This window comes from Eumetopias jubatus, unplaced genomic scaffold (assembly GCF_037043125.1).
Source record: "Eumetopias jubatus isolate StellerSeaLion01/CBP00866 unplaced genomic scaffold, mEumJub1_p1.0 scaffold_7, whole genome shotgun sequence".
Lineage (NCBI taxonomy): Eukaryota > Metazoa > Chordata > Mammalia > Carnivora > Otariidae > Eumetopias > Eumetopias jubatus.
The window spans coordinates 74387932-74409744 of NW_028274813.1; the positions used below are offsets into that span (position 1 = coordinate 74387932).

Below are 21813 nucleotides of genomic sequence, written 5' to 3' on the forward strand. Positions count from 1 at the left end.
CCCCCACCCCCTCCCCTCTAGAACCCTCAGTTTGTTTCTCAGAGTCCATAATCTTTCATGGTTCGTCTCCCCCTCTGATTCCCCCCCTTCATTCTTCCCTTCCTGCTATCTTCTTCTTCTTCTTCTTTTTTTTTTGGTTCAACCACTTTAGGTTGACCTCACATTTTTCTAGAAGTTTTTTCATTTAATCCATAGGATATATAAAATATAGATTGTTATGGAGTTCTCATAATTTCTTTAGATATTGTCCTGACTGTTGATAGGATGACAAGGATGATAGAATCTAGTGAGGAAACATGAACAAATTTATTTTCTTTATTTAAGTTGACATTATTGACATTTTTGGGCTAGGTGTGATGTTGGGTTCTGGAGTTATAGAAATTAATAAAACACAGGCCCTGCTCTTAAAAAATTGACAGTCTATTAAGGATGGGCAAGCATGTATGATGATTTATTAATAGTTAACTAAAACACAAGAAGAAAATGAATGACATGTTCAATAAAAGTACACACAACGTGCTATGGAAGAGGCAGTTAATTTCACCTGGGGAAAGGCTTCATTGATGACCTGGTATTTAGAATTTTGAAACACCTTCAAAATGTTCACATCCTTTTGCCAGTTTCTTAACTGTTCACTAACAGGAGGCTCACAGTCTCAACTCATCTGGGAGTAAGACATTAACATCACAGACCAGTTTTAGGAACTTCCTAGAACTTTCTTTAAGGCATCCTTCATTTCTTTATTCCTGAGGCTGTAGATCATGGGGTTGAAAAAGGGGGTCAAAACTGAGTAGAATAGAGTTGTGAACTTCTGCATTCCCTCTGCTTGTCCTGACCCTGGTTTCACATATGTCATCATGACAGAACCATAGAAGAGAAACACAACAGCCAGATGTGAGGAACAGGTAGAAAAGGCCTTCTTCCGGCCAGCAACCGAGGGCACTTGCACTACAGCCCTCAGCACCAGGGTATAGGAACCAATAATGTAGAAAAAGGTGGTGAAGATGAGGAGGGAACTCATGGTGCCACATATGAGAACAGTCCCTGGGATTGGGACACAGGCTGAAGCCAAGGCCAGCAGAGGACCCAGGTCACACAGAAAGTCATCAATTACATTCGGGCCACAAAATGGTAGCTGGGTAATGAGTATCACTGGGATCAGAAACCAGAGAAAACCATAGACCCAGCAAAAGATGACCAGGCTGCAACAGAACTTAATAGTCATGACCATGGGATAGTGCAGGGGGTGGCAGATTGCCAGGAACCGGTCATAGGCCATGATGGACAGAAATAAACATTCAGTTGTGCCCAGTGAGAAGAAGAAGTACAATTGGAGGAGGCACCGAGCAAAGGAGATGGTTTTGGTCTGGGAGAGGAAGTTGGCCAGCATGTTGGGCACATCGGAGTTGACATAGCAGATTTCCAGAAAGGAGAAGTTGGCCAGCAGTATGTACATTGGGGTGTGGAGCTGGTGGTCCCAGTGTACTGCACACATAATGGCCATGTTTCCAAGGAGCATCAGGATATAAGTCACAAAGAATATGGAAAAGAGGAGGAACTGTATTTCCCAGTGGCAAGGGAAGCCCAAGAGGATGAATTCACTCACAGTTTGAGAAATATTTCTGGCCTCTGAAGTCATTTCCTTCTATCCTGTGAGGATTACAGCAGAAGTTACATGTACAAAGGGAATTATGCCTCCTGACTCTTTCCCAGGAGACAACAACCACATTCTCCTGATCATAGGGAAGGAGGTCTGGACCAAGGGTTCCTATTTTTGATTGGGTGCTCAAACAATACAGTTGTTGAGTGTATTCTTCTATAAATGACTCTTCACTTTTAAACTGTATACAGACCACTGTCAATCAATATACTAAATATTGGTCAATATTTTGAAAAAAGTTTTCTTTAAGTTAAAATAGAAATTCAGATATTTCCTTTCTGCATCTCTCATTGGGTTGCCTGGTGTGCCCAACTTTGGAGAACATTGTCTATTGTCTAGACAGTAGAAATAGGTGGCTAACTGATGCTAAATTGAGATATAAATGTTGATATTGGCAATTCAAATACAAAAAAAATTAGAATTGACAGTTTTACCAGACAAAACAGTACTGTCAGATAAGTGACATAAAGGGGAGAACATGAGGCTTTGAAGCCAGCTATGAAAATAACCACAGAGTGACTTTAAGCAAGTTCCAATTTAGCTGCATTAAGTGACCACTTATAGGCTATTAGTATGTATTCCCTACCTGTAGGATGCTGTGTTACATGGGCTCCAGGCTTTGAAATCATTAGAACCAGAGGAGAGAAACTTTGAAAGGTGTAGATTCCTGGGCTTCACCTGGATTTGGGATCCACTGGTGTGGCAGAGCACGAGTTCTTGGCTTTGCCACTGCCTGAGGAGTATTTTCTCAGGAAAGAACTTAAGCTCTGAGACTGTTTCTCTGTAAAATATGAATAATCGTACCTCCACAGCAAGGATGACATGAAAACTGCATAAAATAATATATGTGGGGCGCCTGGGTGGCTCAGTCATTAAGCGTCTGCCTTTGTCTCAGGTCATGATCCCAGGGTCCTGGGCTCGAGCCCCACATCAGTCTGCCTGCTCAGCGGGAAGCCTGCTTCTCCCTCTCCCACTCCCCCTGCTTGTGTTTCCTCTCTCGCTTTGTCTCTCTCTGTCAAATAAATAAATAAAATCTTTTAACAAAATAATGTATGCAAAAGCAGTTTGAAAAAAGAAAAAAAATTATAAAATGCTACAGAAATATAAACTATTCTAAACTGTTCAGGGCTTGTTATGCTAGATGTTACACTCCTTTGTTAATCTTATAAGCTAAACCGATTTTAAAGTACAAAAGAATGTTTTTCCTTGTGGAATTTTAGCCATGTGACAGGCTAAGTACACATCCTATGTGTGTTGTATTCGTGTGTGAATACATGTGTATGTGTATGTATATGAATAAGAGATGTAGACCACACCAGATGCAGCTTCTTTTGAAGACCATTTTTTGCCCATCAGACACACCAGAGGCTCTCTTTTTTTCTTAATAGACTGTTTTCCTTGGCAAGGTTACCATTACAGTCTTAAATGATAGGATCATTTTCCTGATGGCTACCTACTTTTGAACCTGCAGATCCTTCCTTGGTGATCCTTCCCAGGTGATCCTTCCCCCACTACCCCACCTGTGCCTGGCCCTTCTGTGGGATTTCCTGGGGAATGAGGATCAGACTGTACGCAAATGATCATAACAGAGGAGCACCAACAAATACTATTTCAGAATAGGCTGACTTATGGAAATCAGAGTCCTTTTCTCCCTCTGGCATTCCTGGATTTTGTGGTTTATTCAGCCCTGGAAAAAGCCTGGCTCTTCTTTTGGATACAAGGCAATAGAGAGAACCTTATCTAAATTTTAGGCCTTGACCTAGGCTAAGTTAAACCTAGAAGTTGGGAATATGATGTATCATCTCTGTTTCACCTTTTTCCTCCTTTCCCATTTTATAAGCTCAGAACTCTCTATTCACCTTTTCTTAACAACACTAGTTCTCGGGGGGGGGGCGTGGAAATCTGGTAATTTCATGCATAAGCTGAACCGCCAGCATCTGTGAAGACTGTAGCAGTTTTCATTTTCCATGTTATGCACACAAGGGCACATGAAAAGACGGCACACACACCAAATGTAATGGAGTAGCATTTCCTGGGGGAAACTTGCAGATCCAGGATCAGTCACAGGCATGCAGGCCCCTTTTATTTTGCTCATTACAACCACAGTGACATGCCAAAATCTAGGATATTACATTCTAAGAAGGCACCTCAACCCTTAAACTGTGAGGTTTTGGGTTTTTTTAGCGATAGGATTAGAGAAGTGCTAACTCCTCCACTAACGTGATTAGGGCCAGGATATAATATCAACAGGAGGAACACTTGGTTTAGTCCTATTTCTAGACTCAGAATTTGGGGCTGGGGAGAGGGGCGCCAGCTTTTCTCCGGGTGTGATGGGGGCTGCAGTTCAAGCTTTGTGGTTGCAGCTCTAGGATATGAGAAGCTAACAGCAGGACTCTTCACCCCAGCCAATGTTAGGAGACAGTCATTCAGCACCAGGCAAGAGAGGCTTCATTTCTGTGGAACTTCACAGGAGGCAACTTGTTCTTTGGGAGGGTGGCTTGAAAGGCATTCTTTTGAACAAGTTAACCCTTATGTCTAGCATGTGTCTTTTGGGGGGAGGGTGCTTCTTAGTTACTCTATAGGGGAGCCACAGCAAGAATTATTGCCTCCATTTCATGTGGGAGGAAATAAAGACTCAAAGAGATTAAATGCCTGAGATCCCAAACCAGTAAGTGACAGGGTCAGGATGAGTCCATGCTTTCTGGTTCCCATTTTACTGTCACTGTTTTAAGGGAACAGCAGAGTAGATGTGCCCAGAATGTCACCCATTCCAGGGAAAAAGTGCATCAAATTAATAAAAAGAGTAACTGTTGGTGCTGTAGATATCACAGCATCATCTGAGGGGAGGGAGGTGGCGTCTCCCAAACTCCCCTCAAATTATACCACTTTGGTGGGATTGTGGTTTTTTTTTCTTTTATTTTTCATTTTTACATGGCTATCTCTCTCTCTCTTTCTTTTTTAAAGATCTTATTTATTTATTTGACAGGGAGAGACACAGCGAGAGAGGGAACACAAGCAGGGGGAGTGGGAGAGGGAGAAGCAGGCCTCCTGCTGAGCAGGGAGCCTGATGCAGGGCTCGATCCCAGGACCCTGGGATCATGACCTGAGCTGAAGGCAGTTGCTTAACGACTGAGCCATGCAGGCACCCCCTCTCTCTTTTTGTAATAAGAAGTTAAAAGGCACACAGATACCATCCTGGGTACGGTAGTTACTTTACTCTTACCTGACTTTTCTGATATGCAGTGTTCAGCTCCTTTGTCGTGAGGAGGCAGGTCACCTCTTACCCATTTCTACAAAATTAAGGTAAATAAATAAGTAATGAAAATATTTATTTAATTTTTTTTCTTTAAAAATTTTATTTATTTATTTGAGAGCGAGCGAGAGAGAAGCAGCGTGAGAGGGGAGAGGGCCAGAGGGAGAGGCAGGCTCCCCGCTGAGCTGGGAGCCTGATGTGGGACTCAATCCCAGGACCCCGGGATCATGACCTGAGCCAAAGGCAGACGCTTAACTGACTCAACCACCCAGGTGCCCCCCCACTTTTTTTTTTTTAAGAGAAGGTATTCAGAAGCTATGATAGACAGTGAGGACATGTAAGGGTGCTATAGGTGCTCTTCTTTGCTGTTTAGGGTGCTCTAATTCTATTTGTTGTAGCCTTTGATTTATTAAAGGCCTTTTATTATTTGAACTTTCTTTACCACTTAGATAATGTTATTCCATTTCTACACTGCCTGCCTGAGTCTCTGTTTTCCAGTTGTTCTTGTAGCATGAAGGACAACTAACTGATTCAATGTGCTGTGTCCTAGGGATTCACTTAAGTGAAGAGTTGGATTCTGTTCTTTGTACTCTGGAGGAAATAAACCGTCATGTCTGAACTTCTATTTCTTGGAATAACGAATTGCTCATAGTCACTGGCCTCAGAGATAGCATGGGTTAGAATGGGATCACAAAGTCACACTTTCTTACTGATTCGACCTTACTGAATCTTGAAGTGGGAAGAGACTTTAGGGATTCTATAGTCTCTCTTCCTGCCAGCAGTAAGAGCCCCTCTCTCCTGCCTTTTTGCTGATTGGTCATCTAGCTTCTGCTGGAATAATCCATGACAAAGAGCTCAATGAATGGCAGAACATCTTTCACTTTTAGAAGTTGTAATAAGCTTCCTTGTTTCTCTCTCTCTCTCTTTAAAGATTTTATTCACTTATTTGACACACACACAGAGAGAAGGAGTACAAGAAGGGGAGGGAGAAGCAGACTCTTCACTGAGCAGGGAGCCTGATGTGGGGCTTGATCCCAGGACCCTGGGATCATGACCTGAGCCGAAGGCAGATGCTTAACCTACTGAGCCACCCAGGCGCCCCTCTTCCTTGTTCTCTCTTACATTCTTGAGTCACATTCCTGTCTTGATTTGTCCTCTTGGTCTTGCTTACTTCTGCCTCAGGGAAGGAAGGTTAACCCTTACTATGTGCCTACAATATGCACACAGTCCAACAGGATTTTGACTGTTCATTATCCTTCTTGATCTTCCAACAAATACAAGTCATAATTGAGCCACAAGAAGGCAGTAAAGTGCTGGTCTTGGGCAGATTTGTGTTCTTTCATTACATTATACTGATGCTCAGAATAAGTCTACACAGCAGGACTTAAAAATATTTGAGGAAGGGATTCATGTCTTTGAATCTTCTCAATTTATACTAAGCACTCTTGGTTTCTTAACTGAATTTGACATAATTTCCAGGGTGCTCACTATCCTGGTTGTCGTCTTTTGATTGTTCATACCTTTGGAAGATGTGATTTTTCTAAAACTGAACACAGTACCCCTCATATTGTGTGACTGACACAGAGCACATTGCCATAATCTCTTCTCTCTAGAAACTCAGGTAGACTTAAGTTAACATTAGATTTTTTAGGCAGTAACTTTATACTTTTGACTTTTATTGGATTTTCATTTTGCGAAAGTCTTTAGAGTTTGTTTACAAGAACCTCTTTAAAACAAGATTGGTCTGGGGTGCCTGGGTGGCTCAGTTGTTGGGCGTCTGCCTTCTGCTCAGGTCATGATCCCAGGGTCCTCGGATCGAGCCCCGTGTCGGGCTCCCTGCTTGGCAGGGAGTCTGCTTCTCCCTTTCCCATTCCCCCTGCTTGTGTCCCCTCTCTGGCTGTCTCTCTTTCTGTGAAATAAATAAAATCTTAAAAAAAAAAAACGATTGGTCCTATCTGATGCTTCTGTCATTGAGTTTTCGAAGTGAGGGAGGTTAATTACTGAATTTCACCAAGTGTTTTAGTCAATTAAGATCTTAAGACTATCAAATACTAGCTTTCTTTTCTATTTTTATTGCCTATAAATTTGATAAAATTTCTCGTGTTTCACCTATGTCTGATTGAAATATGTAGTACATGAGAAAATGCTTTTCCATGTCACTTAAAACATTTTCAGGGTTAGCATCTATTATTATCAACAATTGTTGACAGATGGCTAAGCTCAAAATATGTAAGTAGTACAAAGGTGGTGCAAATGACATTATATCTCTGGAAGACATTCTGGCATATATTATTAAATGGTTGGTTTATGAAAAATTTTTAGAAGCAAATTTTGGGCTTTAAACTCATTACTCATTTTCAGTTTTTTAAAAGATTTTCTTTCTCCAGAATCCTTTAGAGACACCAGTTGTGGTTTTTGAAATCACATCTGTAAAATCTCTCTGCATCCAGGGATATAATGTGTTTAGGTCTGAGAATTTAAGCTTATTTATAATTACTGAGTGCTGTTTTACTTAATTTTCATATCAATTCTCTCTTATACATGTGTTCTCCATGCTTTGCAAAGAAGATCATTTTTTGGAGCTGTCCATATTTTAATTTGGATTGTTGGGTGCCATGCCTTTCTCTCTCCAGAGGGCAGGAGATGGCCCACCCTTTTTTTTTTTATTTTACTCTCACAAACCTTGCAAGCAAGGAGACCCTCTCACAACAATGCTATCAGCTAGTGTTGGAAAGACTGTCTCATTTAGGTCTTAGTCCAGTGAAAAGCTCACTAAATCCCTTAGAGAAACTCATGCTTTCTTTATAATCACTTTATTTTACTGGCCTCTCTGTATTTGTTTCTGTCTCTCTCTTTCTCCATTTATTACTTTTTTCCCATGGAGTTACTTCTAAGATGATAATATGATTTGGGATTTCTGACCCTGGAAAATTTAAGAACTGGCTGTACTATTACCCATCTTCTATAGTTTTGGTACTTATATCATTAAAGAATAATATTTCATGGGATGCCTGGGTGGCTCAGCGGGTTGGGCGTCTGCCTTCGGCTCAGGTCATGATCCCAGGCTCCTGGGATCGAGTCCCACATCGGGCTCCCTGCTCCGCGGGAAGCCTGCTTCTCCCTCTGCCTGAGTCCCCCCGCTTGTTCTCTTGCTCTCTGACAAATAAAATCTTAAAAAAAAAAGAAGAATATTTCATACCATTTTCAGTAAAATATTTTTAAATAGCAGATTAACTTCTTGACTGCTGTCTATCATGCACTTTAATTTTTTATTAACTTATTTTACCACCATTTATTGAACATTTATGTGCTGATACAGTCCTTTCAAGCTTATTTTCTAAACTTCATTTGGTTTTATAGCTAATCACTGACCTACACTATTCCAAAAATACAACACAATTTTACTAAGTGCCTACTGAATTCTTGTATAATTTTCAATGCAAATGATGTTTTGGGACACGTATTTATATTCCTGCATGGTGAAATATCTTAAAAATCGGAAATACTCTTTTCAATAAAATTAAGGGGCATTTAAAGAAGTGAATATGAAGTGTCAGTGTAAAAATTGTGGAAGTTAACTTCCCACATCTCTAGATGAAGGTTGGTAACCTAAAGTTGAAAAAGATAATTTCTCTTTTGCTTTTCAAATTAGCATAGGTAGTCATTATACCCGTGTTGAAGGTGCAATGAAATGACACTCAGAAGTAACTGTTGGAGGGAATATAAACTTGTAAATTGTTTTTTCTGGCAGGCAATCTGGAAATACCCATAGCTTTTAAAACCTCTATAGCCATTAAATAAAAATCAGAGGTGTAGAAAAATTAATAATAAGCAAGTTCATCATAGTAGTACAGAAGAATTTCTGGGGATCATGTTAAAATACAGATTCTGACTCAAAAGGAATGGATGGGGCTTGGGATTCTAAATTTTTAATAACATATAGAGAATTTGAATCACTCTGTTGTACACCTGACACTAATGTAACATGGTATAACTAATGTAACAAAAGGTAACTAATGTTGACTACACACAAATGAAAAAAAGTTTTTAAAAAACAATAAAGTAATGCTGATTCTTTGAGTAGTAAATATTTACAAAGTTCTTTATAGAGCTCTTTAAAGAAAGTAAATAATACAAAGGAATAGAAAAATTCCTGTAAAGAAATAAAAATAGTGGCAACTTTTTCAAGGTCTGTGTCTCAAATGAATAAATAAAATCTTTAAAAAAATAAAATTTCTATGAGTATCATATATCACTTATAATCTCAAAAATAATTATCATAAAATGTTGTTTTTGAAAGTACTTACTCTTCTGGATCTTCTACCTTCTTTGAGCACTTTTTATGAACTTTACTCTGCCTGGGACATTCCAAAGTTCTAGGAGCCCATGATCTGTGTCATGTTTGACTTGCCATGTAAGGTCTCATCCCCCTTCACTTGCTATTTGGATTTAAACCCAGTGAAGTGAGCCTCTGTACCAGGGTTGAGAAGAAAGGGAAGATTCCCAACAGGGCATCCTGAGGCTGCATTTTACTTTTGGGTGACCAATACCATTTCATAAACCTAGAGCAGGGATTAGAAGTTAAGTTAAAAAAAATCAGGTGCAACATGAGAAATGATAACCATCAGCTTCTGGACAGGATTTGTGTTGTTACTCCTCTCTCATTAGAAAGAGTCATAGCTTATCCTCTTTTCTACTTTTCTTCCCTAAAAGAAATAAAAAGGAAATTGAAATTAGTTTCCATTTTGGGTTTTACTTTTCTCCAGTAAATTTTATAGAGGATGCTGTAGTTTAGAATAAAGGTGACAAAAACTGTGACAGTAGTAGAACAGAGCAAATGAATGCAATAAAATTACCTTTTTTCTTTTGCCTTTCTGGTTGACAACCTTTGAAAGTAATGGTTTCTTCTTCAACTAGAAAGGTAGAAAGGTACTTTCTCAGACTCAAATTTTACACTCAAAATATAACATATTTTTCTCTGTCCCACATTCATGCAATATGGGCACCTGCCCTTTGTTGAAGGACTTGATTCAAGAACTGATGGAGAACAGGAAACAGGGACTGCAGATAAACCTTTCCCTTGGATCTGAGTTCTATCCCTTGTGCTTCCACTTTCAGGGCATTTGGGGAAATTTTTTTTTGGAAGTTGTAAAAGGTGTGTTTGTTTGTTTTTTCCCTTCTAGCAGTGATGAGAATGAAAACTTGGATTCTCCACTTGTCCCTGTGAAATGCTTGCTGGGCCAAAGCCAGCTTCCCTAAAGGGATTCTTTGCTGAGATTCCCTCAGCTGGATGGACCTTACCCCAAGGACCCATGTTTTGATTATTTTTTTTTCAAACATCTTACACTCCTTTTCTCATATTGGATAAGCGAGTCTACTCCATCTGTTGACACTGTTCATTTGACATGCAATTCTGAGACTCTTTCTGGGATTAAAGGGACACCTATTTGGAGTATTCATTTTTAAATTCATTCCATGAATCCAAAAGTCAGTCCATGCCCATAGCTGCTCTTTTACTTTGCCATACAAATCTTAGCAGTTAATATTAAAAGCTTGCTTTGTTATAGGCAGTAAAATGAATACATTTTTTGAATAAATTCATTTAACTCCCATAATAATCCAATACGTTAAATATTACTATTATTTTTATTTTATAGGTGAAGTCATTGAAGATTAGATAATTTATTCAAGGTTTCACATCTAACAAATGGGAATGCCAATATCTGAATTTAGTTCTCTCTGAGAGCAGAACCTGAGTTCTTTTTTTTTTTTATTTATTCATTTGAGACACAGAGATAGAGAGAGAACATGAGCAGGGGAAGAAGCAGAGGGAGGGGGAGAAGTAGGCCCCCTGCTGAGCTGGGAGCCCTATGCGGGCCTCTATCCCAGGACCCTGGGATCATGACCTGAGTCAAAGGCAGATGCTTAACCATCTGAGCCACCCAGGTGCCCCAGAACCTGAGTTCTTAAATACTAAACTATTTACCCTGCATCTTTACTTGGCAGGGAAGGAAAAGAGTGCTTACTGATAACTCATCTCATGCCAGTCACCGTGACAAATTCTTACATATAAGTTATTTTATTTAATCCTTGCAACATTCTGTGTGCCAGGTATCACAGTTACAATTTTTAATAATACTGATTATCAAAGTAATATATGCTTAAACAAAATTTTAGAAGATTCAGAAGAGCTGAGTGCTAAAAAATTACTGATAATGTTATCAAGTAGACATAAATTCAGGTAAAAGCTTGGCATATTTTCTTTGCTCTATTTTGTTTTAACAATTTTTCTTTGTACATATGAGGTCATAAAGCATGTACATTTATTTTTTTTTTAGTTTTTTTATTGTTATGTTAATCACCATATATTACATCATTAGTTTTTGGTGCAGTGTTCCATGATTCATTGTTTGTTCATAGCACCCAGTGCTCCATGCAGAACGTGCCCTCCTCAATACCCATCACCAGGCTGACCCATCCCCCTACCCCCCTCCCCTCTAGAACCCTCAGTTTGTTTTTCAGAGTCCATCATCTCTCATGGTTCGTCTCCCCCTCTGACATACTCCTTTTCTTCCTCTCCTGTTATCTTCTTCTTTTTCTTTTTTCTTAAAATATGTTGCGTTATTTGTTTCAGAAGTACAGAACTGTGATTCAACAGTCTTGCACAATTCACAGCGCTCACCGTAGCACATACCCTCCCCAATGTCTATCACCCAGCCACCCCATCCCTCCCACCCCCAACCACTCCAGCAACACTCAGTTTGTTTCCTGAGATTAAGAATTCCTCATATCAGTGAGGTCATGTGATACATGTCTTTCTCTGATTGACTTATTTCACTCAGCATAACACCCTCCAGTTCCATCCACGTCGTTGCAAATGGCAAGATCTCATTCCTTTTGATGGCTGCATAATATTCCATTGTGTATATATACCACATCTTCTTTATCCATTCGTCTGTCGATGGGCATCTTGGCTCTTTCCACAGTTTGGCTATGGTGGACATTGCCGCTATAAACATTGGGGTACACGTACCCCTTCGGGTCCCTACATTTGTGTCTTTGTGGTAAATACCCAGTAGTGCAATTGCTGGATCGAAGGGTAGCTCTAATTTCAACTGTTTGAGGAACCTCCATACTGTTTTCCAGAGGGGTTGCACCAGCTTGCATTCCCACCAACAGTGTAGGAGGGTTCCCCTTTCTCCACATCCCCGCCAACATCTGTCGTTCCCTGACTTGTTAATTTTAGCCATTCTGATGGGTGTGAGGTGGTATCTCATTGAGGTTTTGATTTGGATTTCCCTGATGCCGAGCGATGTTGAGCACTTTTTCATGTGCCTGTTGGCCATTTGGATGTCTTCTTTGGAGAAATGTCTGTTCATGTCTTCTGCCCATTTCTTGATTGGATTATTTGTTCTTTGGGTGTTGAGTTTGATAAGTTCTTTATAGATTTTGGATACTAGCCCTTTATCTGATATGTCATTTGCAAATATTTTCTCCCATTCTGTCGGTTGTCTTTTGGTTTTGTGGACTGTTTCTTTTGCTGTGCAAAAGCTTTTTATCTTGATGAAATCCCAATAGTTCATTTTTGCCCTGGCTTCCCGTAAAGCATGTACATTTAGTATCCTGCTTGTGTAAGCATTTTTTTCCATGTAATTAAAACTCTTCGATGCTACATAATAGTGAGTGTTATATTTATAACATTTCCCTAGTGTATTTAGGCTATTTTGAATTTTCCAATCTTAAAATAATGCAATAAAAATTTTTGGGTTTAAATGTTTTTTAATTTTAAAAAATTTCCCTGGAATAGATAGAAAATTTCCCTGGAATAGTTTGAAAGAAAATGATAATGTCAAAAAATTGTCATATATATTTTAAAGATATATATAATTTGTGCTCACAATACATATTGCCAAATTGCTTTCCAAAATATATTCTCAAAAGATGTGTTGATGAGGATGCCATCTTATGGTGTATGGATGGTATTTAAAAATATTTCTTTCTATATTGATAGAAGAAAAACATCCGTGTCTCATTTTTATAGTTGCATTATTTTGGTTACTAATAATGCATTTTTCTCCAGTTTTATTGAGATATAATTGACATATAATACTGTATAAATTTATGATATACAGCATAATGATTTGATTTATAATTATTGTGAAATGATTACCACAATAAGTTTAGTTAACATCCATCATCTCATATAGATAGCAAAAAAAAAAAAAAGAAAAAATTTCCTTGTTATGTAAAAGGTTTGGATCTTAGGAAAGGAAGGATTTTAGGATTTACTCTCAACAACTTTTATATATATTGTAGAACAGTGTTAACTATAGTTATCATGTTATACATTATAGCCCTAGTATTTGTCTTATGACTGGTAATTTGTACCTAATGACCACCTTTATACAATTTCCTCTTCCCCTACACCCTGCCTATGGTAATCACGAATCTGATCACTTTTTCCAAGTTAATTTTTTTTTAAGATTCTACCTAAAAGTGAGATCATGCACTGTCTTTAACTGACTTATTTCACTTAGCATAATGCCCTCAAGGGCAATCCATGCTGCTGCAAACGGCAGGATTCCCTTCTTTTAAATAGCTGAATAATTATTCCATTGTACATATGTATGCCACAACTACTTTATCCATTTATCCAGTGATGGACACTTAGGTTGTTGTCATGTATTGGCTATTATAAATAACGATGCTTTGAACAGGGGTGTGCAGATATCTCTTTGATATAGTGTTTTTGTTTCCTTCAGCTATATTCCCAGAAGTGGTATTGCTGTATCATATGATAGTTCTATTTTTAATTTTTTGAGGAACCTCCATACTGTTTTCCACACTGGCTATACCATGTTATAGTTTCACCAACAGTGCACAAAGGTGCCCTTTTCTCTAAATCCTTGCCAGCATTTGTTATCTCTTGTCTTTTTCCTGCTAGCCACCCTGATAAGTGTCTCATTGTATATCCCATTGTAGTTCTTTTTTCTTCCCCATTGTAGTTCTGATATGTATTTTCCTAATGATGAGTGATGTTGAGAATCTTTTCGTATGTCTATTGGCCATCTTTATGTCTTCTTTGGGAAAATGTCTATTCTGGTTTTTCGCTATTGAGTTGTATGAGTTCTTTATATATATCAGATATTAGCCCCTTATCAGAAATATGTTTTGCAAACATTTTCCCATTCTATAGGTTGTTTTTTTCATTATGTTATTTCTTTTACTGTGAAGAAGCTTTTTAGTTTGATATAGTCTCACTGGTTTTTTGTTTTGTTGCTTATACTTTGTGTTTATTCAGAAAGTCATTGCCAAGATCCATGTCAAAGAGCTTCTTTCCTATTTTTTTAAGGAGTTTTATGGCTTCAGGTCTCACATTTAAGTCTTAAATCTATTGCAGGTTAATTTTTGTGACTGGTGTAAGATAGGGGTCTGGTTTCATTCTTTTATATATGAATATCCAATTTTCCCAGCACTATTTATTGCAGAGCTTATCTTTTCTCCATTAAGTATTCTTGACTCCCTTGTCAAATATTAGTGAGCCATACATGCATGGTTTTCTCTCTGGGCTCCTGAGTTGTTCCATTGGTCTATGTATCTGTTTTTATGGCAATACCATACTGTTTTTATTACTATAGTTTTATAATGTAGTTTGAAACTGTAAAGTTTAATGCCTCCGGATTTGTTCTTCTTTCTCAAGATTGCTTTGGAATCTTTTGTGTTTCCATTAAAGTTTTAGTATTGTTTTCTTTATGTCTGTGAAAAATACTGTTGGAATTTTGATGGGATCTTATTAAGTTTATAAATTGCTTTGGGTAGTATGGACATTTTAACAATATTAATCCTTCCAATCCATGAACATAGGATATCTTTCCATTTATTTGTATCTTCTTCAGTTTCTTTCATCAATGTCTTATATATCAATCTTTATTCTAAAGTATAAAGTAATGAAATAGCCATTGTGCCATTATATTTATTTCACTCTGAAAATTAACAACCACTTGAGTTGCTCAAGAAAAGGAAGAAAAGAAGTTATGGCACCAGTTATGGCATATGTTGTTTATGTCTTTATAACTTATCTGTTGTGGTAATAATTACAAAGGGTAATAATAAGGGGTGCCTGGGTGGCTCAGTCATTAAGCGTCTTCCTTAGGCTCAGGTCATGATCCCAGGGTCCTGGGATCGAGCCCCATATCGGGCTCTCTGCTCCGCGGGAAGCCTGCTTCTCCCTCTCCCACTCTCCCTGCTTGTGTTTCCTCTCTCGTTGTATCTCTCTCTGTCAAATAAATAAATAAAATCCTTAAAAAAATAAATAAAAAGGGTAATAATTAAAAAGAAGGAAATTGATCTGACCAAATTGTATCTGTTCTTATCTGAAACAATGGTTCTTAAAGAAGCTTCCACAATAGATAGAGAGAAAGTTTCTAGGGTCTGAATATCCCTCAAGAAGTCTGAGAAGACAACAGATACATACTTCCAGGAAGTCAGAGGTTGTGCATCCAAGTTGTCTCCTCCTTGTGACTCACTAAAAAAAAAAAAAATTGTGCAGGATGTTTCCCAGTGTTCCTTTTGGGTGGGTCCTCAGGATAAAACAAACAAACTGCAGGGAGGGGAGACCAAGGAGATATCTTTTCTTTAAAAAAATTTTTTTTATTATGTTAATCACCGTACATTACATCATTTGTTTTTGATGTAGTGTTCCATGATTCATTGTTTGCACCTAACACCCAGTGCTCCATGCAGTACGTGCCCTCTTTAATACCCATCACCAGGCTAACCCATCCCCCCACCCCCCTCCCTCTAGAAACCTCAGTTTGTTTCTCAGAGTCCATAGTCTCTCATGGTTTGTCTCCCCCGCTGATTCCCCCTCTTCATTCTTCCCTTCCTGCTATCTTCTTCTTCTTCTTCTTCTTTTTTTTTTAAACATATAATGTATTATTTGTTTCAGAGGTACAGGTCTGTGATTCAACAGTCTTACACAATTCACAGTGCTCACCATAGCACATACCTTCCCCAGTGTCTATTGCCCAGCCACCCCATCCCTCCCACCCCCCACCACTCCAGCAACCCTCAGTTTGTTTCCTGAGATTAAGAATTCCTCATATCAGTGAGGTCATATGATACATGTCTTTCTCTGATTGACTTATTTTGCTCAGCATAACACCCTCCAGTTCCATCCATGTTGTTGCAAATGGCAAGATTTCATTCCTTTTGATGGCTGCATAATATTCTATTGTATATATATACCACATCATCTTTATCCATTCATCTGTCAATGAACATCTTGGCTCTTTCCATAGTTTGGCTGAGATATCTTTTCTTTAAATAATAATCCTGTCAGAGCCAGAAGTAGTTGAATGCTAGAAACTGATACTTTCTCCTGGAGACAGGATGCTTGGATTTCACAGGAGGTTAGACAAATCTAGAGTGAGTGAAAATAAATCCCCATTTCATTCTATCTTCCACACAATAGATGGCTAATGAATGAATAGATGTCTTTAGGAAGTCGCTTAATTGAGAATTTAACCACATGGTATGTCACCTTATGCAAAGTGGCCAGATGGGAAGAGGCCCCAGGAGTTTTCTCTTTGATAAAATTCCTGTGAGGATGAACATTACTCTGAGAAATTCCTGATGTACAAGGAAACAAATCTTGGTGAAATTTTTCACATGTCTCAAACTCAAGGGTCTTATTGCCTCTTAAAAATTTCTAAACCAGTTTTAGTCCTTTGTATCATGAAAAATTCAGACTCAGGTGTCATAATTTTAATATCTCCTCTGATCATATAATTATCATCCTAGCAACATCTTCAATATGGTAACTTTCTTTTCATGGTTCCCCTCCACAGTCTTTCCAAATTGCTTCCCACCATCTCCAAATCACCTTGCTTTTTTTGCTTGTAATCATAATCACCTCAGTGATCAGGGTCTTTTGTATTATGTAGTACCCTGCCCTGCTTATTAGCTTTGCTTAAAACATGCTCATCCAGATGGATGCTGAAAATGATGCTGAGATGGGAGAGGGTGGGGGTGGGGGTTATTCCATGTTACTAGCTACTATTCATGCTGGATTGGCAAGAGAGGGGAGGCAGAAGGGGATATATTATCCTATAGCAGGCAGAAGAGGGGACAGACCTCCTGCATATTATTATTTGATCAAGCTCTATGCTGCTTTAGCTAGCAATCTATTTGGGTTAGACATATTATGAACTTTGGAATCATGCAAAATCATGTCTTGTCTGTCTGATTTACTACCCTATGATATGGGAAACTATGGAATATTTCTAAAACCTGTCATTCCAGTAGCTTACTTGAAGTTTATCTCTGGGTAAGAAAAAGTTTTGTTGGTCCAGACCTAGGGGCACTACTTCGCTTCTGCCCTCCCAGCTTTGACATATGCAAGGCAGTAGGGGAGAGAGCTGTGCCAGGACTCATAAGTTTAAACTAAAATGGATTTTTTTTTCACAAAAAGAATTTTCCTAATAATGGTTCGTTTCAGGAAACCCACAAAAATCTATAACAAAATCTGTTGGAATCAGAGAAAAAGGAAAATTATCTAGAATAATGTCAAAAGGGGCTCAATTCAAGGGGTAAGGAATAATTAAAGTAATGCAATGATTAATTGGGCTTCTCTGAGCCACTCTGGAACAAGCTATAATGTTTTTATTGAGATATTTATTCTGAGTACCATGTGTGATTTTATTTTTTCATTTTTTAGAAGATTTTATTGAGAGAGAGAGAGCATGAGCGGGGTGTGGGGTAGAGGGGGAGGGAGAAGCAATTCCCAACACGGGGCTCATTCCCAGGACCCCGGGATCATGACCTGAGCTGAAGGCAGACGCTTAACTGACTGAGTCAACCAGGCCCCCCTCCATATGTGATTTTAGGACATATTTTCAAATGTTAGTTAGTGGCATAGAAGTGCATTAAGTTTATATCATTCCTAAGATTGTGTGAAGATCAGAATGTATATAGAAGCTGAATATTCTTCTTTTATGTTCAAATACTTTTTAGGAAGAACCTGCTCATATTTTGCTTGTGGTAATTAGGGCAATAAAATGAGCCCCCCCCCCCCATTTACTTTATGCTAGGCACTATGTTAGGTGCTTTATAAACATTATATTTAATGCTTTGTTAACACTCAACAGTAGGTATTATCCTGATTTTGCAGATAAAGAAATTGAACTCAGAGTCAGTCACTTGTCCCAGGTTATAAATCTTATATTAAAAAGGGCTAGGTTTTCATTTTGGGTCTGTCTAAATTCTGACTACTTTTCTTTAAAACTAAAAAACATTTGTAATTATGGCAAAACCTACACCTCATTCTTTTTTTTAAATTTTTTATTGTTATGTTAATCACCATACATTACATCATTAGTTTTTGATGTAGTGTTCCATGATTCATTCCTACACCTCATTCTTAAACAGTCATTTTGACTTTGTACTTAAAAAACGTTAAGATGTCAGGCCCTTTGTTTTATCACTAAAGTATGTATATTTAAAATGAAAATTGAGGGAAAATGATATAAAATACATAGAAAATAAAAATGAACACGTGTAAAACCTGTTCTAACTAAAAAGTAAAGTTATGTGATGCCATTTTAAAAAATAGTAAGCTGGCAAATTTTGCAAAGGAACTGAAATGCTGTATAGCTAACAAAAATGAAGGGGATTCCACAGAGGATAATTTGAATCAAATTAAAATAATTTAAATATTTTTATTTTTTTAATTTATTTTATTTTTTTTTAAAGATTTTATTTATTTATTTGAGAGAGAGAGAATGAGAGATAGAGAGCACGAGAGGGAAGAGGGTCAGAGGGAGAAGCAGACTCCCCGCTGAGCAGGGAGCCCGATGTGGGACTCGATCCCGGGACTCCAGGATCATGACCTGAGCCGAAGGCAGTCGCTTAACCAACTGAGCCACCCAGGCGCCCTAAAATAATTTAAATATTTTTAAAGCACATGTTACATTCCTTAGTTTAGATTGGGAATTACTGAATTATCATTCAGTTATTTATGAACTCTCTTTTATTTTATATACTTGTGCTTCTAACTCAGTGGTGTAGGTTCCATATTTTACTTTAATTGCAGTCAATTCACATCTTTTGAAACAACCTTCCCTGAGTTCAAATTTCTCTGGCACCTTATAGTATAATAGTAATTCTCAAAAGCCAGGCATCGTCTTTGTCACCCTAGAATCATCTGGGGATGTGAGTCCTTAATGGAAATTAATTAATGAATTAATGTTTTTATTTAGGGTTGTGCCTTCTTATCATGATCTGTTAAGCTTCTATAATAATGTAGTTAAATAGGGAAAATTTGTGGACCTCGTGATGCTGACTGAAATGATAGTGTAGGCAATAAAATATTTCAGTGCAGTTTAAGGGCGTAAACTCCTTCCTGAAGCTTATTAGCTGTACTAGAGTTAAAGGTGAGCATTTAAGTTGTATAATGATTCATTTCTGTCTCCTTCTCTCATAGGCTAAAATAAGAAGAAAAAGCTCTGGAGAAAATATTTAAAGTAAAGTAATACTTAAAGTAATGTTACCAGTGGTGTTTTTCTATTTGTCTTCCAACAGAGCTATCTAGAAAAAAAATTCTTCATGTTGACTAAATATTAATATTCCATTTTATTCTCTACTTATAATACCACCTAGTTCTGATGAGAAATTGAGGTATTATGGAGGGCTGAATAAAACAGGAGACTCTTAATATGTACTTCTGATTATGTCTGTGTACATGTTCGGTTAGAGAGAAATTAATGTTTTGCCTAACAATAATAACACTGCTATCACTCATGAATTCATCCTCCTGGGTTTCCTATGTAGTCAAGAGGTAGAAATTCTCCTTTTTGTTTTGTCCTCCATCATCTACATCTTGACTTTGTTGGGCAACAGTGCTATTATCTGCGCTATGTGGTGGAACCAGCAACTCCACACTCCTATGTATACTTCATTATCCAACTTCTCTTTCCTGGAGATCTGCTCATCAATTCCAATGTGCCCAACATATTGTTCAACTTCCTATCCAAGACCAAGACCATCTCCTATAATGGCTGTGTCTTGCAGTTCTACATCTTCCTCTCTCTTTGTGCCACAGAACTTTCTTCCTGGCCCTCATAGCATTTGATAGGTATGTTGCCATCTGCCATCCACTGCATTATTCTACCATAATGACCAGGAAAATCTGTGGAACCCTTGTGTCTGCTTGTTGGGTGGGTGGCTTCCTCTGGTTGGTGACCCCAGCCACCCTTATCTCCCAAGTTCCGTTTTGTGGTTCAAATGTCATTGATCACTACCTCTGTGATCTTGGGGCAACGCTGGCCATATATGTGTACCTGTCCCCAAGACAATACTGATTTGTAGCATTTTCAGCGCTGTGATAACATTTGTCACTTCGTTCTACATCCTTGTGTCCTTACATACTGGTCCTTCGAGCTGTGGTTCATGTTCCCAAAAGTTCAAGTAGGAAAAAAGCCTTCTCCACATGTGCTTCCCACCTGATAGTGGTATTCCTATTTTATAGCTCAATCATGGTGATGTATGTAAGCCCAGGGGCAGCTAATCAGCCTGGTATGCAGAGGTTCTTGACAATGTTCTACTCAATTGCAACTTCACTTTTAAACACTCTGATCTACAGCCTCAGGAATAAGGAGATGAAGATTGTCCTCAGGAAAGTTATGTGTGAAGTTTAGAAATAATTCCTGAATAGGAGATGGTTTGGTGAGATAAAAGTCCTTTTGAGTCCTGTTGTAAAGAATCTAGAAAAATTATACTTAAAAGTAAGGAAAGGTGCTAGATCTAGAATAAATATGTCCACATGAGAATTCTTAAAATTCAAAGCTTGTCTTTATTCTGTATCGATTGAATGACTATGGGTAAGTTACTCAAATTGTTATTTGTCTGTTTTCCCAATTTTAACTGGAGACGATTTTAATGATCCCATCGGCATCATAGAATGTTTGGAATTAAATGAGTTAATATATGGAAGTATTTAAAATAGTGCCTGGTCCTCAATAAATATTATATAATGTAATATATATTATTACCAATAACAATTATATCAAAATGTATTATCATTAGCTATTGTTGCCAAGTATGTGCTTCAGCAGTTTTTTCCCCAAACTGTTAAATGATAATCCTATTACATTTATATAAAGGAAAAAGGGCCTATTTTTAAGGAAAAAATGTTTTGATTCTTGAAAAAAGTCTGTGTAAATGCAAATCAAAACAAGAATTATTTCTGCCCAACACCCTACATTTCCTTGTATTATGAAAAGGATGATAATGATTTGTTAGACAAAGATTGATGAGGACTGTGTTCTGGTTCCACTTCAGCAAATCAAAACTTTCATTCCCAGTTTTTAAAAAGGACATTTTGGGGTTTTTAAATGTGGATCAAATGAGCAATCATATATAAAAGTATTTATAAAATGCAAAGTGAAGCCAAAAGATGGAAGCAGTTCAAATATTCATCAACAGGTGAACAGATAACAAAATGTGATGTATACATACAATGTAATATTATCCAGCCTTACAAAGAAAGGGAATTCTGAAACATGGATGAACCAGCTTGTCACAAAATGACAAATACCATATAATCTCACTTTTGTAAGTTTCCTAGAATCTTCAAATTCACAGAGACAGAAAGTAGAATGGTGGTTGCCTAGGGGAAGGGGAGGGGAATTATTGATCAATGGATACACATTTTCTCTTTGGGAAGATGAAAGTGTTCTGGAGATGGATGGTGGTGATGATTGCTCAACAATGTGAATGTACTTAATGCCACAGAACTGTACACTTACAAAATTGTTAAGATTCGTTAGATGTCGTGTTATGTGTATTTTATCACAATTAAAAATAATTTTAAAATGTAAAGCATATTACCAATGTCAGTTGT

The 21813-nt window shown here is 37.8% G+C and overlaps 1 protein-coding gene and 1 pseudogene across 1 annotated transcript; one reads left to right on the top strand and one right to left on the bottom strand.

The window, feature by feature from the left end:
- Positions 1 to 697: 697 nt before the first annotated feature.
- LOC114221395 (olfactory receptor 11H6-like) lies at positions 698 to 1639 on the bottom strand. The gene has a single exon (XM_028119513.1). It carries the CDS (start codon positions 1637 to 1639, stop codon positions 698 to 700), a length of 942 nt encoding a protein of 313 aa, XP_027975314.1.
- A 15252-nt stretch (positions 1640 to 16891) lies between these two features.
- On the top strand, positions 16892 to 20608 carry LOC114221333 (olfactory receptor 11G2-like; annotated as a pseudogene).
- Positions 20609 to 21813: the final 1205 nt, after the last annotated feature.

Bases quoted from the DNA above. Each gene is read 5' to 3' on its own strand.
- LOC114221395 (XM_028119513.1), bottom strand. From the start codon at position 1,639: ATGACTTCAGAGGCCAGAAATATTTCTCAAACTGTGAGTGAATTCATC.